This window comes from Elephas maximus, chromosome 5, assembly GCF_024166365.1.
Source record: "Elephas maximus indicus isolate mEleMax1 chromosome 5, mEleMax1 primary haplotype, whole genome shotgun sequence".
Classification (NCBI taxonomy): Eukaryota; Metazoa; Chordata; class Mammalia; order Proboscidea; family Elephantidae; genus Elephas; species Elephas maximus.
This window is the reverse complement of record NC_064823.1, coordinates 149,174,101-149,194,223: the sequence shown is the minus strand read 5'-3', so window position 1 is coordinate 149,194,223 and position 20,123 is coordinate 149,174,101. Positions and strand designations below refer to the sequence as shown.

At 47.4% G+C, this 20,123-nt stretch overlaps 1 protein-coding gene across 5 annotated transcripts in view; it reads right to left on the bottom strand.

Annotated features, from left to right (window-relative positions):
* PROM1 (prominin 1) overlaps positions 1–19,189 on the bottom strand; it is a 117,591-nt gene extending 98,402 nt beyond the window's left edge. For 2 of the 5 annotated variants that reach the window (XM_049886458.1, XM_049886461.1), the window contains exons 1-2: positions 18,744–18,962; positions 8,213–8,661 (exon numbers count right to left, since the gene is read on the bottom strand). In XM_049886458.1, coding sequence (XP_049742415.1) covers positions 8,213–8,450 — 238 coding nt within the window. In that variant the 5' untranslated portion in view covers positions 8,451–8,661; positions 18,744–18,962. Of the gene's footprint in view, positions 1–8,212; positions 8,662–18,154; positions 18,246–18,743; positions 18,963–19,126 lie in introns of those variants that run through there. The other 3 variants (XM_049886459.1, XM_049886460.1, XM_049886462.1) reach the window with 3 other exon arrangements.
* Positions 19,190–20,123: the final 934 nt, after the last annotated feature.

Sequence of the window (20,123 nt, the reverse complement as noted above, 5' to 3'; positions counted from 1 at the left end):
AGACTATTTGCTCAGCATACAGACTGAATAAGAATGGTGAAAGGATACAACCCTGGTGCACACCTTTCCTGATTTTAAACCACACAATGCTCCCTTGTTCTGTTTGAACAACTGCCTCTTGGTCTATGTACAGATTTCTCATGAGTACAATTAAGCATTCTGGAATTCTTATTCTTTGCAATGTTATCCATAATTTGTTATGATCCACACAGTTGAATGCCTTTGCATAGTCAATAAAATAGAGGTAAACATCTTTCTGGTATTCTCTGCTTTTAGCCAAAGTCCATCTGAATCCGGCTTGAATTTTTGGCAGTTCCCTGGCAACGTACTGCTGCAGCTGCTTTTGAATGATCTTTAGCTAAATTTTACTTGCGTGTGGTATTAATGATACTGTTTCATAATTTCCACATTCTGTTGCATCACCTTTCTTTGGTGTAGAAAGCTGTAGCCCGCCCAGGACAGTGACTGAACAGCGTAGGCTGGATCAGTAGGGTACTAGTTCCTTTTCTCTATGACCTTATTGATGGCCAGGCCCATGGCCAACATGATCTAAAGGAGACAATGCTGGCTCTGTCTGAATTAACTAAGAACAGGCAGGTGTTGGGGCCCAAGGCTACATGGACATCTGCACAGCCACGCCCATTGGGCTGTCTGCTCGCCTGCCCCTCTCCGGCCACCACCTCTTTGCCTCTGATGCCTGGGTGACAGCGACAGCTTCATCCACAGTCAATCAGTGGATCCATTGGCAATCTGCCCAAGCAGGCCTGAGGCCCTCCCTGGTAATCTAGCATTGGGACTGAAAGAGAAAGAACTCCCAGCCACTCTCCAGGAAGCTGGCCTGGAACCTATGACGTTGGCAACTTGGCTCTCCACCACGACAACTGTGCACATGCAGGAATAGGACAGGGAGGAGGAAGAATGAAGTAGTCGATGTGCAGAGAAGAGCCAAGAAGAGACGCAGAGAGTCAGGAGGGTGACGGCTGGCCCCTGATGGCTGACCCCTCACTGAGTTCCATGAGACGACCTAGAATCCTGATGACAAACTCTCTTTTTTGATTCCCTTAGCTAACAAGCTTCCATTACCTGCAACAGAGAGAGCTCCCACCTCATCGAAAATCCTGGTGGCACCTCAAATTCCAACAAAACCAAGCTGGACTCCTCCCCCACCTTCACTTCTAAGGTCCCTGGGTGGTACAAATGGTTTGCATTTGACCACTACCCTAAAGGTTGGTAGTTCGAACTCATTCAGTGGCACCAAGCAAGAAAGGCCTGGCAATCTGTTTCTATAAAGATTACAGCCAAGAATACCCTGTGGAGCAATTCTGCTCTGACACGTACGGGGTCGCCATGAGTCGGAGTCGACTCAACAGCAACGGGTTTTTTTTTTCCTCACTTCTACCATTTACCCAACTCCACTCCCACACCTGCCAAATCCCAGGAGCAAATCAGATTAGCCTAAAATGTTTTTAAAAATAGGAAGACTGTCCTAAAATCTAGTTTTACACGTACACCAAAATAGGGTGGAGAATAATTTCAGGGAATTTCTATTAAAATAAAAGCCAGAGGAGATTTTTTTTCTTTTGCTTGCTCCATTAGAATGGCTCTAATTTGGGTCCTAATTCATACCAAATTCATCACAGCCACATAAAACTAAAAAAGACACTGCTCACCATCCCCAGCAAATAATCTTCTGCAATGCATGCTTTTAGTGGGTGGAGATTACTATTTTTCATAGTCACCCATGGTCATTTTAAAGGCAGCATGGAAAATAAAAGCAAAAACAAAAAAACCAAACCCGTTGCCCTTGAGTCACTTCCAACTCACAGCAACCCTAGAGGATAGAGAGGAATTTCCCCACAGGGTTTCCGAGTCTGTCATCTTTGTGGAAGTAGACTACCACGGCTTTCTCCCACAAGGTAAAATAAAAGAGAAACAAATTATCCACAAAGGAGCTGTGGAATAACTAGTCCTGGAGGCAGGGGTTTCTCAATTTGCTACTTGTTAGTTGTGTGTCTTGAACATGTAACTTCTTTTTGATTTAGTTTCCTAATCTGTACAACCCACTGCTATTGAACCCGTGTCAACTCGTAGCGAGCCTACATGACAGGGTAGAAGTACCCCGTAGGGTTTCCAAGGCTGAAATCTTTATGGAAGCAGACTGCCACATCTTTCTCCCACGGAGCAGCTGGAGGGTTCAAACCACAGACCTTCCGGTTAGCAGCCGAGTGCTTAACCACTGTGCCACCAGGGCTCCTTAATCCGTACAGGGGGATAGTAAATAGAAATAACACCACCAACTTCTCCTCCTCCAAGTTGTTGGCAGGATCATATGGGATAACGGCCAGCCAAGCACAATATCAGCCTTACAGCAGATACTGGGAACAGCAAGAAAGAATAAAGAGAAAGAAAAACAAGAGCCCGTTAGATGTAGGTTTTTTTTTTTTTTTTAATTGTGCATTAGGCGAAAGTTTACAGAGCAAATTAGTTTTCCATTCGATAGTTTGTACATAAGTGTTCCTTGACACTGGTTCCATTCCCCATGATATATCAGTCCTCTCCCCATTTCCACACCGGGTTCCCCGTTTCCTTTTGGCCTGATTTTCTACCCCTTCCTGCCTTCTCATCTTTGCTTTTAGGCAGATAATACCCTTTTGATCTTGTATAACTGACTGTTTGAGGAGGACATTCCTCTCGGTTAATCTTGTTTATTTTACGGGCCTGTCCATTGTTTGGCTGGAAGGTGGTATCCGGGAATGCCTTTAGCTCCAGTTCGGAAAGGTGTCCCCACTTTACCACTATAGTAGTGGAACTGTTTCTTACAAGGCCACTGCTTGTAGAATGTTCTTGAAGGAGCAGTACTAAGGACATTTTAATGATCCCTCCTGGAGATAATTTCTTCTTCTGACATCCCCTCCCTATCCCAATCTCATTATCAACTTTGGCCAATTCTGCCTCTCCAATAATATTCATACCAGCTATGTTTATTGAGGATTTTTCTGTGTGTCTCAGGCACGGTTATAAACATGGGCTCTACACATATCATTTCATTTAAGCCTCACAGGTATAAGCTATGAAGTGGGTTATGATGATAGTCATATTCTACCTAAGAGAACAGAGGCCAGGAACTTGGCAAAACTCATCCAGCAGGTAATAGGCAAGAGCTAGGATTGGAACCAAGTCCTTTGGACATAAAATGGATACTGCATCGCTGGGTGGCACAAATGCTTTATGCTTGATTTCTAATTGAAAGGTTGGTGGTTCGAACCCAACCAGCAGGACTATGGAAGAAAAGTCCTGGTGGTCTGCTTGCATTAAGATTACAGCCAAGAAAACCCTATGGAGCAGTTCTATTCTGTAACACATGGGGTCACCATGAGTCGGAACTGACTCAACAGCAACTAACCACAGGAGCACCCATTTCGCCCTTACCTTTGCTTCACTCCAACTTCTTTCATTATTACCTGCCCCTGGACTACTGCTGGCATAGTGGTTAGGTGCTATGGCTGCTAACCAAAGGGTCAGCAGTTCAAATCCACCAGGTGCTCCTTGGAAACTCTATGGAATAGTTCTACTCTGTCCTGTAGGGTCACTATGAGTTGGAATCAATGGGTTTTGGCTGGACTACTGCAGATGTCCCCAGACAGGTCTCCTGGTGAGTACCTCTCCTCCCTGTGACCTGTTCTACAAGCCGATGTTGGAGTCATCTTCCTAAAAGTCAGTTCTACTTGCACCTTGTCCACAGCTCCCAGAAACCGAGGCTTTTGATAAGTACTTAAAGGATGGAAATCTGTGCTCATATACTGTCTGTAGCTTCCTTCCCTCTACAAAGCTCCCTGGCCTGGCACTTAGGGCCATCTATGCTCTGGCCCTAGCTAACCTTGGTCAGCTTATTCTAGGAACGCCTTCCTCTCACCCCATACTGAAACAAACCACAGTCTTCTCCACTCCGTGAACATGCCGTTGCCTCTGCGTGGAATGCCCTTTCCTTAGCTCCCCTGGTCTTCCTTCAGCCAACACCCTCTTTAGGTTGAGTGAATGAATGAATGAATGAATGAATAACTTTTGCTTTACTGAGCATAAGCATAGCACATTGTATCACTCTTGCAGCTTCAGGCCAGGCCAGGCATTCCTGAAACAGCCACAGCCAGGTCCTAGAGCCCATTGTGCCAGGTCGCATAGCTAACTGTGTTCCTGGTGTAATGTACGATCATCTCCCCTTCTGCCCAGGAAGAAGCCTGGGAGTCTCGGCTCAACAAGAACTTTCCATCTTGTATTTATAAAGAGACACAATATGGGATTCTCTTAGAGCATTTCATGTGCAAGTTTTGGCATGCCATTTGGTTGGACACAAGGATGTAGAAGTGAAGAACTTCCTAGAGAGATGGTATGAAGAGGGAACCCGGCCTCCAGAGCCCTTCCTTCCCCCTCTTCTGCTTCTTGGCCTGTGCTGGGACTTGCCCTCAGCCCACCTCTACTCTTTCAAAAAGAAAGAAAATATACCATGGGATAATATCTCCTATGCATAGTGATGTCTAAGGAGACACTAGCCCATAGGGGGCTGGTCCCGAAGCCCTCTGGTTTCGTTAATTTGGGTGAGATACTAAGTAATAAGAAGGGAACTCATACCAATGTTCATTGCAGCACTACTCACATTAGCCAAAAGATGAAAATAACCTAAATGTCCATCAGCAGATGAATGGATGAACTAAATATGGTATATACATACAATGGAATATTATTCAGCCATACAGAGAAATGAAGTTCCAATGCATGCTACGACATGGATAAACCTTGGAGACATCACAATGAATGAAATCTGTCAGTCACAAAAGGGCAAATATTTATAAGTATGATCTCACTCATACGAAATAGGAAAATGAATGGAGACCAAAGTTTATTGGTGATTACCGGGGTAGGAAGGAGAAGAGAAAGGGGAGGTCTTAGTTTAGGGGCAACGAGTTTCTGCTAAGGGTGGTAGAATAATTTGGCAATGGGCAATGGTGATGATCGCACAATACGATGAACATAACAAATGTCGCCATAATGTACAGGTAAAATATGTTGTATTGGCAAATATTTTGTTATACTGTATATATACTGCATAGATTTTTACCCCAATAAGGCAACTAAAAAAAAAAAAAACTTAAAACAGGAGCCCAACCTTTTTTTCCCCCAATTATGAAGGCCTCTACCTAAGATCTAAAACGAAAAAAACCAAACCTACTGCCGTCCAGTTGATTCTGACTTATAGTGACCCTATAGGACAGAGTAGAACTCCCTACAGAGTTTCCAAGGAGCACCTGGTTGATTCAAACCACTGACCTTTTGGTTAACAGCCATATCTCTTAACCACCAAGCCACCAGTGTTTCCACCTAAGATCTGGCACTCATGGAATGCACTAGCCCCAAATGGAAATGTCCTGATGGTCTTATATGTGTTCTTTATGCTGCCAATCACTCAGTGGACACCATGAGACTGTTATGAAATCTAATAATTGGGCAAAGGAATGTAAGTTGTGGAAGGGTGGAAGAAAACCAACACTCCCGATGTTGTCTGTTAAATTCAATATTCTTTAAGCAACCTAATAATTTTTTTTTTTTGCAGGGAGTAGTAATCTTCTGTTCTGCTGCTGGAACTTTGGGAACTTGTTTCTGCAAGGCAGTAAGTATTGATGAAGGTCAAGGGAAAAGTAGGCTAACACCTTCAGATTGCATTAGGATTTTCAGACACCGCCTTCTAAACTAATGATGGTGGATTTCAAAATCCTAGAATGCTTTGGAAGTTTTGTGCAAAGCTAAAGGAGGCCTTCTAACCTGATCGTTTGAAAGAAGGTTTTAAAAAATGCTGTTCTCTCTTGTCAAGTGATTATGTGAGAGCCTACCTATAAAATCTAAAGGGAGCAAAATAGAAGAACATATGGAAGGAGATTACGGGATTAGCGAATTATACAATATGTCTTAGAATAATAACACATGGGTTGCCTCCCAATCCTTTTGAAGAAGTCACTGTAAATTCATAGTAAACAACTAAATGTTTTGCCTTTTACATAAAACAACAACAACAAAAAAAAAAAAAGATTGAGATCACTGGTAGGTATTTGCTCATTCAATAACATTTACACGAAGTCTACAAGTAGACAAAGAAAAGCGTTCAGAACAGTGCATTTGTACTCCACATTAACAAACTCAGCTTATTTTCTACTTCCACCATTGGATTTGCAAATTCAACCTTTTAGGTAGTGACATAAACAATTAATTCTCTTCAATAAGACTCTCTTCAATAAGAGTCAGGGCTTAGAGTCATTTATTTCATGCACTGAACCTGAAACTTAGAAGAAAAATTGACAACTACACTTCAAACTGTTTCAATTGCTTAACCTAAGACTAATAAATGTAAAAAAAAAATTAAATGTTAAAATTGTATCTTAAGGAAAATATATAAACTGGCAATAATACAAATGAGCGACAGAATTCACTAAATACGTACACATACTCCACCCACTCCTCGCATACACACACACACAAATAAGCCTCTTGTAAATAGTAGTTGAATGGCTATGGAAAATAGTAAAGATACTGCAAATTTTATAATTTTTAGTAATCAGTGATACTATTCAAGTCTTTATAGTTTACAAAGAAGCCTAGGTGGGTCTAACACTAAGCCAATTGAAAATCTATGCTGCCAACCCTAGTAGCAAATAATTCCCGTGGACCATTTTCACTTCATAATTCTGTCCTTGCAAACACACACACTGAATACTTTTGAGTACAGGTGAGAAGGGTCAAAAGGGTAAGACAGCCAAAGTGGCAAACAGTACTATGTATAAAGAATATAACATTGTGCTTAGAAAGTTCTGGCAAGCCGGCCTCCCTTCCTTCCTCACACCCAAAATCTGAGAAGAGAAGAAAACAGTTAATTAGGTAAACAGGTTTAGACAGGCCTGCCCCAGCCCTAAACAATGTTAAAATGTATTTTGCAGTGAGAGAAGGAGAGTTAACTCTTTTGTGACTCATGGAATGTAGTGTATCTCATCCATTTTTATGCCCTGGAATTCTTTGGGAGTATACTTTTCCCACTGAAAAGTATTTGCTTCCCTCCAGTGAGGACATGTTAACGGTGAAAGGCAAAAAAAAAAAAAAAAAGTTTGTTGAAGCAATGTAGCTGGGATATTAAGCAAAACCAGAGGTGCCCCCTGTGCTTCAATGGAGGGCACCCTGCAATAAAGCCTGCTACCCAAGACTGGTGGGCTAGATGGGCTCCCACAAATCATGTATTTTCACACAGTATTTCTCAAAATCTCTGTTAAAAAAAAAAACCAAACCTAGTGCCGTCGAGTTGATTCTGACTCATAGCAAACCTATAGGACAGAGTAGAACTGCCCCATAGAGTTTCCAAGGAGCGCCTGGAGGACTTGAACTGCCAACCCTTTGGTTAGCAGCCGTAGCACTTAACCACTACGCTACCAGGGTTTCCAAAATCTCTATTACCAGTCAAAAATGTAAACACACTCAATGACTCCGTGTGCATTCCACTACTGAAAACGTATAGTATCAACAAAAAATTTCAAAACAGAAAATAATCCGGTCTTGAAAGAATTACGTTTTTAAATGCTAGCCCAGCCAGGAGATGCTACGTAATTAACTTCTCATTTGATGATGAACAATTTGCATTTTTAGCCTTTACTTTTGATATGTATTATAGAATAATTCACTGATCTAACCAAAAAAAAAAAAAAAAAAAAAGAGGAGGAGGGGCAGAGGCTCGAGGAGGGGAAGGAGGATAAAGAGTTAAAAAACTGAATAGCTGACAGCAACATAGTTTGATTTCATTTCCTACAAATCACAGTCCCGACAACCCATTTAAGCTGGTATAAGTCTTCTCAACTTCTGTCTGCATATTTTCTGCTCCTGTGCAGTTCAATCACTTGGAACCTCATACTCTAAATATTGACTATCTCATATATTGATTGGAAACCCTGGTGGCATAGTAGTTAAGTGCTACAGCTGCCAACCAAAAGGTCAGCAGTTCAAATCCACTAGGTACTCCCTGGAAACCTATGGGGCAGTTCTACTTTGCCCTATAGGGTTGCTATGAGTTGGAGTCAGCTCGATAGTAATGGGTTTTCTTTTTTGGTATATATTGATTGTATTGTCATTAGAAAACAAAAAAATACTGTGTCTGTGTGTTTGAAGATCAATTGCCAGCACTTACCTTCAGGAAAATCATGGGGCTGGACAACATGGAGAAAGTTGTGCACCATTCGAAAGAGAACTCCAATGGATCCTGTACTAGGGGAGCCACTGGTCTCATAGTTCACTGCAGGCAAGTCAAAATGCAAACCATCAGGAGTCTGTGCCGATGAAGGTGGCCCTGCTGGAACGGTCTTGCCTGCTGAAATGGTCTTCCCGCCCAGCCCCAGCAGCAGTAGGCAGCCAAGGATAAGAGCCATAGCTAGCAAGCTCCCCAAAACATGAGGTAGAACTGGGTTCCTCTTGTTTCAGAGGTTCTGGAAGCTTCCGGAAAGGAGGCGGCGTCCCTGGGCAGTAGAGGTGTGCTGGGAACGGCTAGGCGGAATCCTCTGTGGTCTGGCTGGGCTGGCATGCAGCAAAGGGTGCAGAAGAGCCTTCTTCAGAGGGGGCCAGTCACTCACAGCAGCATCCCTAACGGGAAGAGAAAGGGCAGCAGAGTCACCAACGTCTGCAACCTGCCTCTGCCTCCACTACAGCTTGCTTCCTTGGAGAGCAGGCTGTGAGCTCAGAGCAAACTCTTCAGCGTAATCCGGGAGTGGGTGGAAACCAAACACAGGGCCTGCTCCATAGCCACAGGGAGGGGATTGCATGGAAGGGAAGACTCAGAGAAGGTCCTTCCTCAAGGGGCCAGACTCAGAGCACTGGCCCTTCATGGGTTCAAGAAACACCAAGTCTTTGTAGAGAAGGCTGGGCAGTGTAAGAAGCTGACATTTATTGAGCACTAACTCTATGCCAGGCTATGTTCTACATGCTTAACAGGGGACCTCATTCTAGGCATTATCTTATTTATAGATGAGTTAGCTGAGGTAGAGAGGGTTTCAGTGACAGGCCTGAGGTCACAGCTAGTTAATGGTGGGGCCACAATTCAAACTCAGTAGTTTGCGTCAAGGAGCCCTGGTGGCACAATGGTTAAGCGTTTGGCTGCTAGCCAAAAGGTCAAAGGTTCAAACTCACCCAGTGGCTCTGTGGGAGACAGACCTAGTGACCTTATCCTGAAAAGATTAAAAACCCCATTGCCGTCGAGTTGATTCTGACTCATAGTGGCCCTATAGGACAGGGTAAAACTGCCCTATAGGGTTTCCAAGGAGCAGCTGATGGATTCAAACTGCGAACCTTCTGATTAGCAGCCAAGCTCGTGACCACTAAACCACCAGAGCTTCCCCGAAAATATTACAGCCTAGAAAACCCTAGTGGACGATTCTACTCTGTCCTATAGGGTTGCTGAGTCAGAATCGACTCCATGGCAAACAACCAAAGTTTGTTTTCAGGGAGTTCCTAGGTGGTGGAATGGTTAACATGTTGGGCTGCTAACTGAAAGGCTGGAGGTTCAAGTCCACTTTGAAGTGCCTCAGAAGAAAGACCTGGAAATCTACTTCTGAAAAATCAGCCATTGAAAATCCTGTGGAGAACAATTCTACCCGACACACATGGGTCGCCATGAGGCAGGGTCAACTTAATGGTTAGTTTAAAAAAAAAAAAATTTCGTTCAGAGTCCAAGCTCTAACCAGTACACCAAGATACCACCCTGACAGAGCCCTGCTTCTCAGACTCCAACCTGAGATTCAGAGGTCCCCAGCAAAAGACTATATGCTTATTACCCTCCAAGTTTGTGTTCTTTCCCTCTCCTTCCCCTCCTCCTCCTCTCTCTGTCCCTCTGTCTCTTAAAGTCATTGCTGTGGAGTAGATTCCGACTCATAGCGACACTATGGGACAGAGTAGAACTGCCCCATAATGTTTACAAGGAGCTGCTGGTGGATTCAAACTGCTGACCTTTTGGTTAACAGCCAAGCTCTTAACCACTGTACAAACAGGGCTCCCGCTCTCTCTCTAACTCTGCCTTATATTCTACTTATTTGCCACGGATATTATTTCAAACACCACCCTCTCTATGTCACCCTCAATCCAAACTAGAAGGACATGGCCCCAAGGGCAGGGACCAAACTCAATGAGTTTCAGTTTCCTGAAGCTGTGTGGCACTGAACTCTGTTCTCCCAACAAACTTACCAAGTAATCCTAATAGAAACCCTCACCCCAAGTCACCATGTGGGCATCTAGGGGTACAGGAAATGAGAGGCAGGGCAGAGGAAGACCCCTGCCCACACCTTGGGAGAGGAGAAAGAAGCAGGTATCCTAAAAGCTGTGACCAATATGGTGTCCAGTGAGGGAAACTGACAAGTGCCGCCAAGACGGACCCTGTTTTACTGATATTTCTATTCCCAGAGTCACTAAGGGCATGGCACACAGTTGGTGTTCACTTGGTGCTTGCTGTCTAGAAAAGTAAAACAACTGATTTACTTGAGCCATTACATGAGACTCAGTGAATCAAAACAGAACCTACAAGTAGGAGCTGGGATGCACCTCTCTTCCTATCTTTTTGTTCCTCTGTTTAGAAACGTCTTGAAAACCCTGTTAAGTTAGATTCTAATTTACTGAGTACAGGCTGCTCCTGAAAGATGCTTTGAGATGGGGGCTGGGATGGGGGCGTAACCAAGAAAGTGATACATTTTACAAGGGGCCAAATGACAGATACTCCACCAAGTCAATGAAAGCTCCAGACAAAAATGAAATTTCATGACCTACCTGAATGAAAATGTCAATTCATGTCTAATCCCTTTAGATATTGCCTTGTCTTCTAAGTCCCTTTTCACTCCAATTAGTTCTGCACAGAGCTAACAACAGAATGGTGGTGTTGTGTGCTGCTGAGTCAATTCTGACTCACAGTGGCCCTACAGGACACAGAGGAACTTTCTGATACAGCGTCCTAGGCTGTAATCTTTACGAGAGCAGATGGCCAGGTGGTTTCGATCTGCTGACCTTTAGTTAGCAGCTGAGCACTTAAGCATTGTGCCACCAGGGCTTTTCCTAATAGAAATGACTAAACCCTAAATAGTCCCTCTATCAGATCATGGGCTTCTCAGTGCCAACCTCATTTACCCCAAACTCCAGTTCTGCATCCCCCTGCCCTGTTTGTCACCACACCTACAATATGATACCAGGACCCTTGACAACTGCTTCCAAAGGGCTCTCCCTGACAGGCCACACACACTGCAAACAGCCATCCTCTGGCTCTGAAAGGCACAAGGAAACTACCATTTTGCATATTCAAACACAGGCGTGCTCTGCTTAATCTTCAAATTGTTTCTAAAGAGAACAAATGTTAAGTTAGCTTTTGTGGGCCCCCTGACTGGAAAATACCAGGGATGCACAGGCTTGGAGGAGGATTAGAAGGGAAGGGTGTGTGCTTACTCAAGTGGAATAGGGCTGCTCTCCCCTAAGCAGCCAAGCAGGCACACACACACCCCACACATACCCACAGGCACACCACATACACCCAGCATACATGAGCACCACACATGTACACACATCACACACATACCACATGCACATATTCAGGCATCTACAGACACCACCACCACACACTGACATACCACTCTCACCACATATACTCACACATTCTCACTCATATCACGTATTCGCACTCACACATACCACATACATGCACTAACACACACCAAACACACACACTCACACACCATACTCACTACACACACTTACACTCTCACGCACCCATCACATACACCACACTAAACACATACACTCACACACCACCCTCACCACATATACTCACATTCTCACACTCCTATCACTTACACTCACACACACCACATACACACATTAACACACACCATACAAACACACACACACCACACACATTCATACTCTCATGCACCCATTGCATACACTACTCAATACACAGACACACTGACACACCACACTCACCACACACCCACACTATCATGAACACATCACACATACCGCATACTCACATACCCTGTCTCACCACATACTCACATTCTCACACTCATGTTACTCACTTACACACACCACATACACACATTAACACACACCATACAAACACACACACCACACTCACTACACACTCATACTCTCATGCACCCATCGCATACACCACTCAATACATAGACACAATCACACACCACACTCACCACACACACACACCCTCATGAACACATCACACATACCACAAACTCACACACCATCCTCACCACATATACTCGTATATTCTCACATATCACACACTCACACACACCATATACACACAACACACATGCTAGTAAACACCACACTCACATCTACACACACATACTCACATTCACACACACACTCACATTCACACACACTCACTCCCCCCCCACACACGCACCCTCTCTTGTTTTCTGCTGAAGGACAGGCAGAGCACTAAGCCTCAAGCACAGCAGCTGGGAGGATTAAGAGCTGTGCCGCTGAGGGAAGGCTGACTTCCTGGTAATGTCACCCTGTCTCAGCCAGGGATGGAGAGAAACAGCAGCAGGGAAGAAAGGACAGAAGGCCCATGAGAAAGCTATGAATAAACAGACTCTCCAACTCCCTCAGTGAAAAAGCAGGGGAAGGGAAATGCCAAATGAAATGAGCCGCTGCTGCTCACCACCACAAAGAGAGAAACATTAGTTGAGTGGGCCACAGACTTCTTTAAGTCTTGCTCCAAAGCGTAGTCCTCCTTAAGTCTAAGAGCAAATTTTAAGGAAAACTGTTTTTGAAACTCTAGATAATCGAAAAAGTCAGATCAAAAAGGAGGAATTTTTCATCTCAGTTTTAATTAGCCATGCCAAAAAAGAAGGCCTAGGTATAGAATTCTTCCCTTCCTCGTGGAAGACTGAGTTCGATTCCCGGTCAACGCACCTCACGCACAGTCACCACCTGTCTGTCAAGTGGAGGTTTGCATGTTGCTACGATGCTGTGCAGGTTTCAATGGAGTTTTCAACTAAGACAGAGACCTACTTATGAAAATCAGTCAGTGAAAACCCTAGAGATCACAACAGTCTAGACCACAATCGATCATGGGGATGTACGATACGCCAAGTTCACAAGTTTTTATGGTGAAGGACCATTTGGAGCAGAGCACAAATAGGCCACTGTTCTTATGGCATGATCAACAGGCTTTTATTACTCACAGAACAAAGAGCAAACAGTTCATCAGCCAAGGTAGGCTAGGCTCCTATCCCGGGGGGAGATGTTACGATCGCATCCAAGTGTGCCCCACTTCCCACCATGGGTAAGGAATCGCAAAGTCCCTGTCTCCCAGAGTTAATATACTAGCAGGCTAGAATGATTACGTGCCAAACAGCACGGACAGAATTAGAATAGGGGAAACTTGTTGCCAAACAAAAAACTGCTGCTGTCAAGTCCGACTCACAGCAACCCTACAGAACAGAGTAGAACTGTCCCCCACAGAGTTTCTAAGGAGCAGCTGGTGGAGTCCAACTGCCATCCTTCTAGTTAGCAGCTGAGCTCTTCAACATTGTGCCACCAGAATAGCGGAAGGGGGGTAATAAAAAGGGGAAGGCTACCCTTTGGGTAAAGACACTACTCACTGCCCCTGGCTCAGGGTATGTGGCTATCTCCTGATGGGCTATTCTAGACTGACTACCTTCAGTTAACAATCCTTGCTCCTTTGCCCCTTTGCACCTCTAAGATAAACAACATATGTCTCTCAGACGGCAATTATTTCCCCATAAGGCACATACTTTGCGTCCATCAGTTGCTATTATGCCCATTACGGACGGGGTGGGGGACAGTTACAGTACAGCGCACCTGTGGACCCCCCATGGTGGTATGGAACCAGGCAGCGTTCCATTCCCTCGTGCGTGGGATCACCAGAAGCGCAGCCCACGCCAAGGCAGTGAACAACAACAGGTACTAGGAGCAAGCAAGAGCTACTGAGAACAGCTCGGGAACTGCCTGCAGGAAAGCCCTGGGGTCAGGGGAGGCCAACACCTGTGTCAGTATAGAATGGGTCCTTTTATTTAAAATGCAGATTACCAGGCCTAGCTTCTGGGGATGAGGCCCGCTAATCTGCAGTTTTAATAAGCTCCCTTGGTGACTGATTTTTAGGACAGGCAAAGCCGGGGAGCTTGCACTGCTCCTGGATCATCTGCCTGGCCAATCCATGTGACTTTCCAAGGACACCTGAGGCTTCCCAAACACAGCTGCAGGACAAGGTCATAAGGGGAAAGCTCCCCAAAGGCCCTTCCAGCAATGCAGGGACCTGATCTATCCCAGATGCCGTGCGGGGTCCCTGCCTTATCCTGTATGCCCAAGGCCTGGCATACAGTAGGCACTCAGTAAATCCTTGCTGAAATACAGTGGTCGGGGACAGGGCAGAGAATTAGCACGATGCCATTGTTTTTACCTGTTTCCAAACTTGATCAAGCATTTGTTTCTCATTAGTGGTCTTATAGGCTCTGGAAGGTAGGCCTAAGTGGGGTTGCTCTGTAGCAGCAGGCTCTGCCCTCCCTAGACTCACCCCTGGCAGAACGCCTCGCCTACAAGTCTGGGGACATACCTTCTTCTGAGACTCGCAGCTTTGTGGAACTTTGGATATTGCTCCCCTGAGGCTCTCCCCTTTAAAGGGCACTCCCAGAAATCCAGTGCCGTTGAGTCGATTCCAATTCACAGCAACCCTATAGGACAGAGTAGAACTAACTGCCCCATAGAGTTTCCAAGGAGCGCCTGGCGGATTCGAACTGCCGACCCTTTGGTTAGCAGCCGTTGCAATTAACCACTATACCACCAGGGTTTCCTTAAAGTGCACTAGACAAATTAATTAGGCAGTCTCGCCCGTTTTTCCAGTTTATGGGACACAGATTCTTGGTTTGCGCTTCAAATGCACTGACTTCAAACTGGGAAAGGGGCCCAGGAATGTGAATTTTAAACAAAAGCATCACAGGATGCTGAGTCTGGAATCCAGAGAACCACTTTAACCAAAACCCAGTGCCATTGAGTCGATTTCGACTCATAGCGAAAAAGCAAATGGTGAGGGAGCTACTTCATTTCTTCTCTCTGTCTTTTGATGGAACTTTCCAAACCTTCCTCTTACACCATCCGTGTAGAGGATGTTTGTCATCTGGGTTGTATTCTTTGGAGGGGCGGGGCTGCCCAGCTCCTGAGCCCATCTTACTGAGTCCTATGGGAAGCTGTCATGCTTCTCAGTATGAGGCCAGCTGAGGTGTCCAAATCCTGAACTACCAGGGACCACGTGACCCGGGCTGGGCCATCAGGTGCCTTCTCCTGGGCCTGTGCTTGAAGCCACATTGAAAACCAACGAGCTGCCCTGGAGTCAACACTGACTCATGGCGGCCCCATGAGTGTCAGAGTAGAACTGTGCTCCATCGGGTTTCCAACAGCTGGTTTTTTGGAAGTAGATCACCAGGTCTTCCTTCCAAGGTGCCTCTGGGTAGACAAACCTTCAACCTTTCAGTTCGCAGTCGTGCATGCTAAATGTTTGCACCACCCAGGTACTCCACCACACACTGAAACAAGGTCAACTTCTAATTCATTCTACTGATGGCAGTGAGAGTGCCAGTAGCCACATCCATGGTCCTGACATGGCCTCGGTGTCCTGCCTCATATCCTGAGCCCCACTCCTCTGGGTTTCTGAGCCTGGCTAGCCAGCCTTCCTGCCATTTCCCTAAGCTACACAGAAACCATCTGTTATAGATTGAATTGTGCTCTCCAAAATATGTGCTGTAAATCCTAAGGCTTATACCTGTGAAGGAGCCCTGGTGGCGCAGCTGTGAAAGGTCAGCGGTTCGAACCCACCAACGGCTCCCTGGCAGAAAGATGTGGCTGTGTGCTTTCATAAAGATGTACAGCTTTGGAAACCCTATGGGGCAGTTCTACTCTATCCTAGAGGTTCACTATGAGTCAGAATCAACTTGACGGCAACGGGTTTGGCTTTTTTTTTTTGGTTCATATACCTGTGGATGAGTAGTCCTGGTGGTGCAGTGGTTAAGCACTCTGCTATTTGAGCCCACCAGCTGCTCGGCAGGAGAACGATGTGGCAGTCTGCTTCCCTAAAGATTTACAGCCTTGGAAACCCTACGAAGCAGTTCTGTTCTGTCCTATAGTGTGACTATTGAGTACTCAGCGACAATGGGTGTGCCAGTGGATGTAACCCCATTTGAGAACAGGATTTTCTCTGTTATGTCAATGAGGCCACATCAGTGTAGGGTGTGTCTTAAACCAATCATTCTGAAACATAAAAAGAGCAGATGAGGCACAGATGGAAGCCAGCAGCAATGGAGGGGAAGATGCCTGCCACGTGGAGATCCACAAGGAATGCCAAGAAGAGCGCTACGGAAGCTGAGACAAGGATTTTCTCCCAGAGCAGAGAGAGAGAGACTTCCCCTAGCCAGCGTCCCAGATTCGGACTCCTCACCTCCTAAATGGCGAGGAAATAAATATCTGTCATTAAACCCACCCACTTGTGGTATTTCTGATACAGCAGCACTAAGAAGTGAAGATGGCACCCTTCCAAGAGGTCTCTTTTCTGCTAAAATTACCCAAGATGGTTTCTCCAAGCCCACCACTATCTTGAGCCTTACAAATCTCATGACGTCGCTCTTGGCCCCCAAACCCTACTTCCTTCATATTTTAAACAGCATCAGCAAAACAAGGCTTGCCTTAAAGTATTATTTTTAGCCTGGACTTTGATGCCTTTTTTTTACGTCACTGTATGAGAACACAGAGGAAGAGTCCAGCATGGAGGTCATAAGGAAGTTCATTAAAAAAAAAAAATATATATATATATATGAGTTGCATAAGAAAGAACAAAACCAAACCAAAGGCCACTGCTACAGAGACAACAGCCCAAGCTTCTGAGGCAGGGTAGGAGTCTCAGGTCCCACTCATTAACTTTGTGACAGTGAGCAGTTGCTCACACTCCCAACTGTCCTTGGCTCCCCTGTAAAATGGAGATTTTGTATAGGGTTGTGAGAGTGAGAGACCCAATAGCTATGGCACCTGGCACACAGGTGGCAGTTAGGAAAGGATGTTTGGTCCCTTCTATAGTATCAATACTCAGCTAAACTCCACCTTGGCCCCTAGCCTCGTCCTGGCAGAGAGTGCAGCTCGAAAGATACTGAAAAAGGAAACTCACAGATGAATGAGAGAAGAAAAATAACTTCACACCGGTTGTATCCTATGAAGTTGCCGATATTCAACCGTCTTCGAGCTACAAAAACGACAATTCTATATGGTACAAAATAACATCATAGGGCCACAGTGAGTGTCCATACGGGGAGGGGGCCGCATTTCAGGAACCCCAAACATGCACCTGCTTATCTTAACAAAAGTCAACAGCTGCCCAAGAACCCGGGAAAACCTTTCTGGAACTCGGGCAGGAGAAAAGCCAGCAGCCGCGGGCGGGCTCCGGAACAACCTGTTGCTGCAGGAAGCTCCGGGCGCCGGCTACCCGGTGTTTCCCTCCAAGCGGCCGCAGCACAGAGCCCCTTGTTCCCTGGCTCCCTCGCTCCAAGCTCAGCAGTAGCGGCTCCCAGGCTGCGGGACACAAAAGAATGGCCCGAGGACCAGCGCGCGAAGCTCAGAGACTCGAGAAATCCACCGCCTCCGTGGGTGGGGGTTGCCGAATAACTTGGCTGCTCCGAGCGCGTGGGCGCCGGGTCCGCACCGCAGCCCCTGCTGAGCACGGATCCGCGACTCTCCGGTCCCCGGAGAGGGGAGTCCGGGGCTGTGCACCCACGGACAGGATCCCCAGGCCCATCTCGGCGCAGGTTCTCGGGGAAACTAACCCCGGACTCCTGGCTCTCCCGCAGCCGCGGAGATCTCCCTAGCTCCACTCTCCCCTTTGTTATTCCGGTCGGTGCGAACTGGAGGGGTGCGCACCGAGCACCCCAGTTCTCGATTCGGCTATCGCCGGAGGTCCCCGCGTCGTACACCCGGAAGAGGTGATGACGGTGATTGGAGCCAGGTGTGCGTGCCCTCTCCCATGGATAAGGAGGTGGCCCCCCTTTGCACCTCATAGCAAAGGCGCCCCGACTCCCACCTTGGCTGGGTCCTGCCCCCTCCTGCTGTGGCCGGATGCACTGCGTACTGCCTTTGGAAGCTGGGCCTCTTTTTTGCACCCAGCGGGGGAGGCTCAGGGCCCCTTGTCCCCTGAGCCATCCCCAGCGCTCCTCTCCAGGCAGAACAGTCTCCAACTCCCTGGCGAGCCCTCCCCACCCCTCCCCACGGTGTGCCGCTCTCCCCGGAACGAGCCCTCGGCCCTTGGGTCCCATCGTCAGCTCGCGTCCCGGAACCTGGCGAGCCCCGGCCGCCGGCTCCCTCCAGCGGGATGGACAGGAGATACCGGCAGCGCGGCGCGGGCCACCACGCAACCGGGAAAGTTTGCTCGCGTTCCTGCCCTCCCCGGGGAGCCTGGCGCCCGGGCCGCCTCGCCGCCCCGCAACCCCTCCGGCTTCTCGGCGGCTCTCGGGTCTCACGCCACCTGCCGCGGGGCCAGGAAGGAGGCGCCCGGCGAGCCTCTCTAGTCCCTGCTTTCTGGAATGGGGGTCCGTGCGCTCAGACCGCCGCCCCTCCCCCGGCCCGGCTCGCAGACTCTTCCCCGGCTCCGAGATCAGGACGCGACCACTCACTGTGCGTCTCCGCTGCCGCCACCGCTGCGGTGCGCCGGACTCCTGCTCCCGCCTTGTGGCGCTGTTCCCGCCCCCTCCCCTCGCCGCCCGCTCGCCTGGCCCCGGTTCATGAATGATTTATGAGCCGGCTTCGGGGACCACCAGCCGCCTTCCTGAGAGCTGGCCTGCTGCCCCGACCGCCTGCCGAGGCGGGGAGGGGCGGGGCGCAGACGGGGGCAGGAGGCAGGACCCCCGGACGCTATGGACCCGGGGGAGGAGCCTGCCGCAGGGAATGGGGAGCGAGGCCCGGGGTGCCGCGGGGACCTGCAGCGGTCTCCTGGTCCCCGGGCCGGGGCCTGGGATGCGAGCCCCCGGAGTGCAAATGTTTCCTTAAACGTACTCACCCCCGGCGGGAGAGCTGAGCTAGCGGCCAGGTACCCGGTAGGGACCTGCTGGGTGTTTCAAAGATCGCCCTGTTCCAGCCGCTAAGCCTGGGGCTCTGGATGCGCTCCGGATAAGCCTGCAACACCTCCAGTGGCCTTACACACCTGCTCAGGGGCAGGACGGTCTGGATGGGGCCGCAGAGGGCACTTTTCCCTCCTAAGCAGCACCCTCTGACCTGCCTCAAATCCTGATCCCCTCCCTTTTTATCACTGTGATCTTAGCCGGTTAACCTCACGGAGCCTTGGTTTCCACATCTGTGAAATGAAGTGTACCTAGCAGGGTTCATTTTTATTCATAATAATTGTTGTTGCTGTCATTAGCTGCACTCAAGCCGACCCTTGACTCATCAGCAAACCCACGCACATCCCCAAGATCTGTTTCCATCAGCCCTTTATGATCCATAGGGTTTTCAATGGCTGATTTTCAGAAATAGATCACCAGGCCTTTCTTCCTAGTCCATCTTAATCTGGAAGCTCTGCTGAAACCTGTTGGGCATCATAGCAACATGCAAGCCTCCACTGACAGACAGGTGGTGGCTGCACCTGATGTGTATTGGCCAAGAATCGAACCAGGGCCTCCTACACGGAAGGCAAGAATTCTACCACTGAATTACCACTGGCCCTAATAATAATAATATCAACAACAGTAATAGTGGTGGGGAAACCCTGGTGGCGTAGTGGTTAAGAGCTGCTGCTAACCAAAAGGCTGGCAGTTTGAATCTACCAGGCACTCCTTGGAAACCCTATGGGGCAGTTCTACTCTGTCCTTTAGGGTCGCTATGAGTGTCAGTTGGAATTGACTCCACTGCAACGGGTTTAGGTTCTTTTTTTTTTTTTTTTAAAGTAATGGTGGTGGTAGGTGCTGACACTTAGTGAGTGCTTACTATAAATGAGACATTGTGCTAAGTGCTTTAAGTGCATATTATGTAACCTTAAGGACAATAGCAGCTTGAGTTGT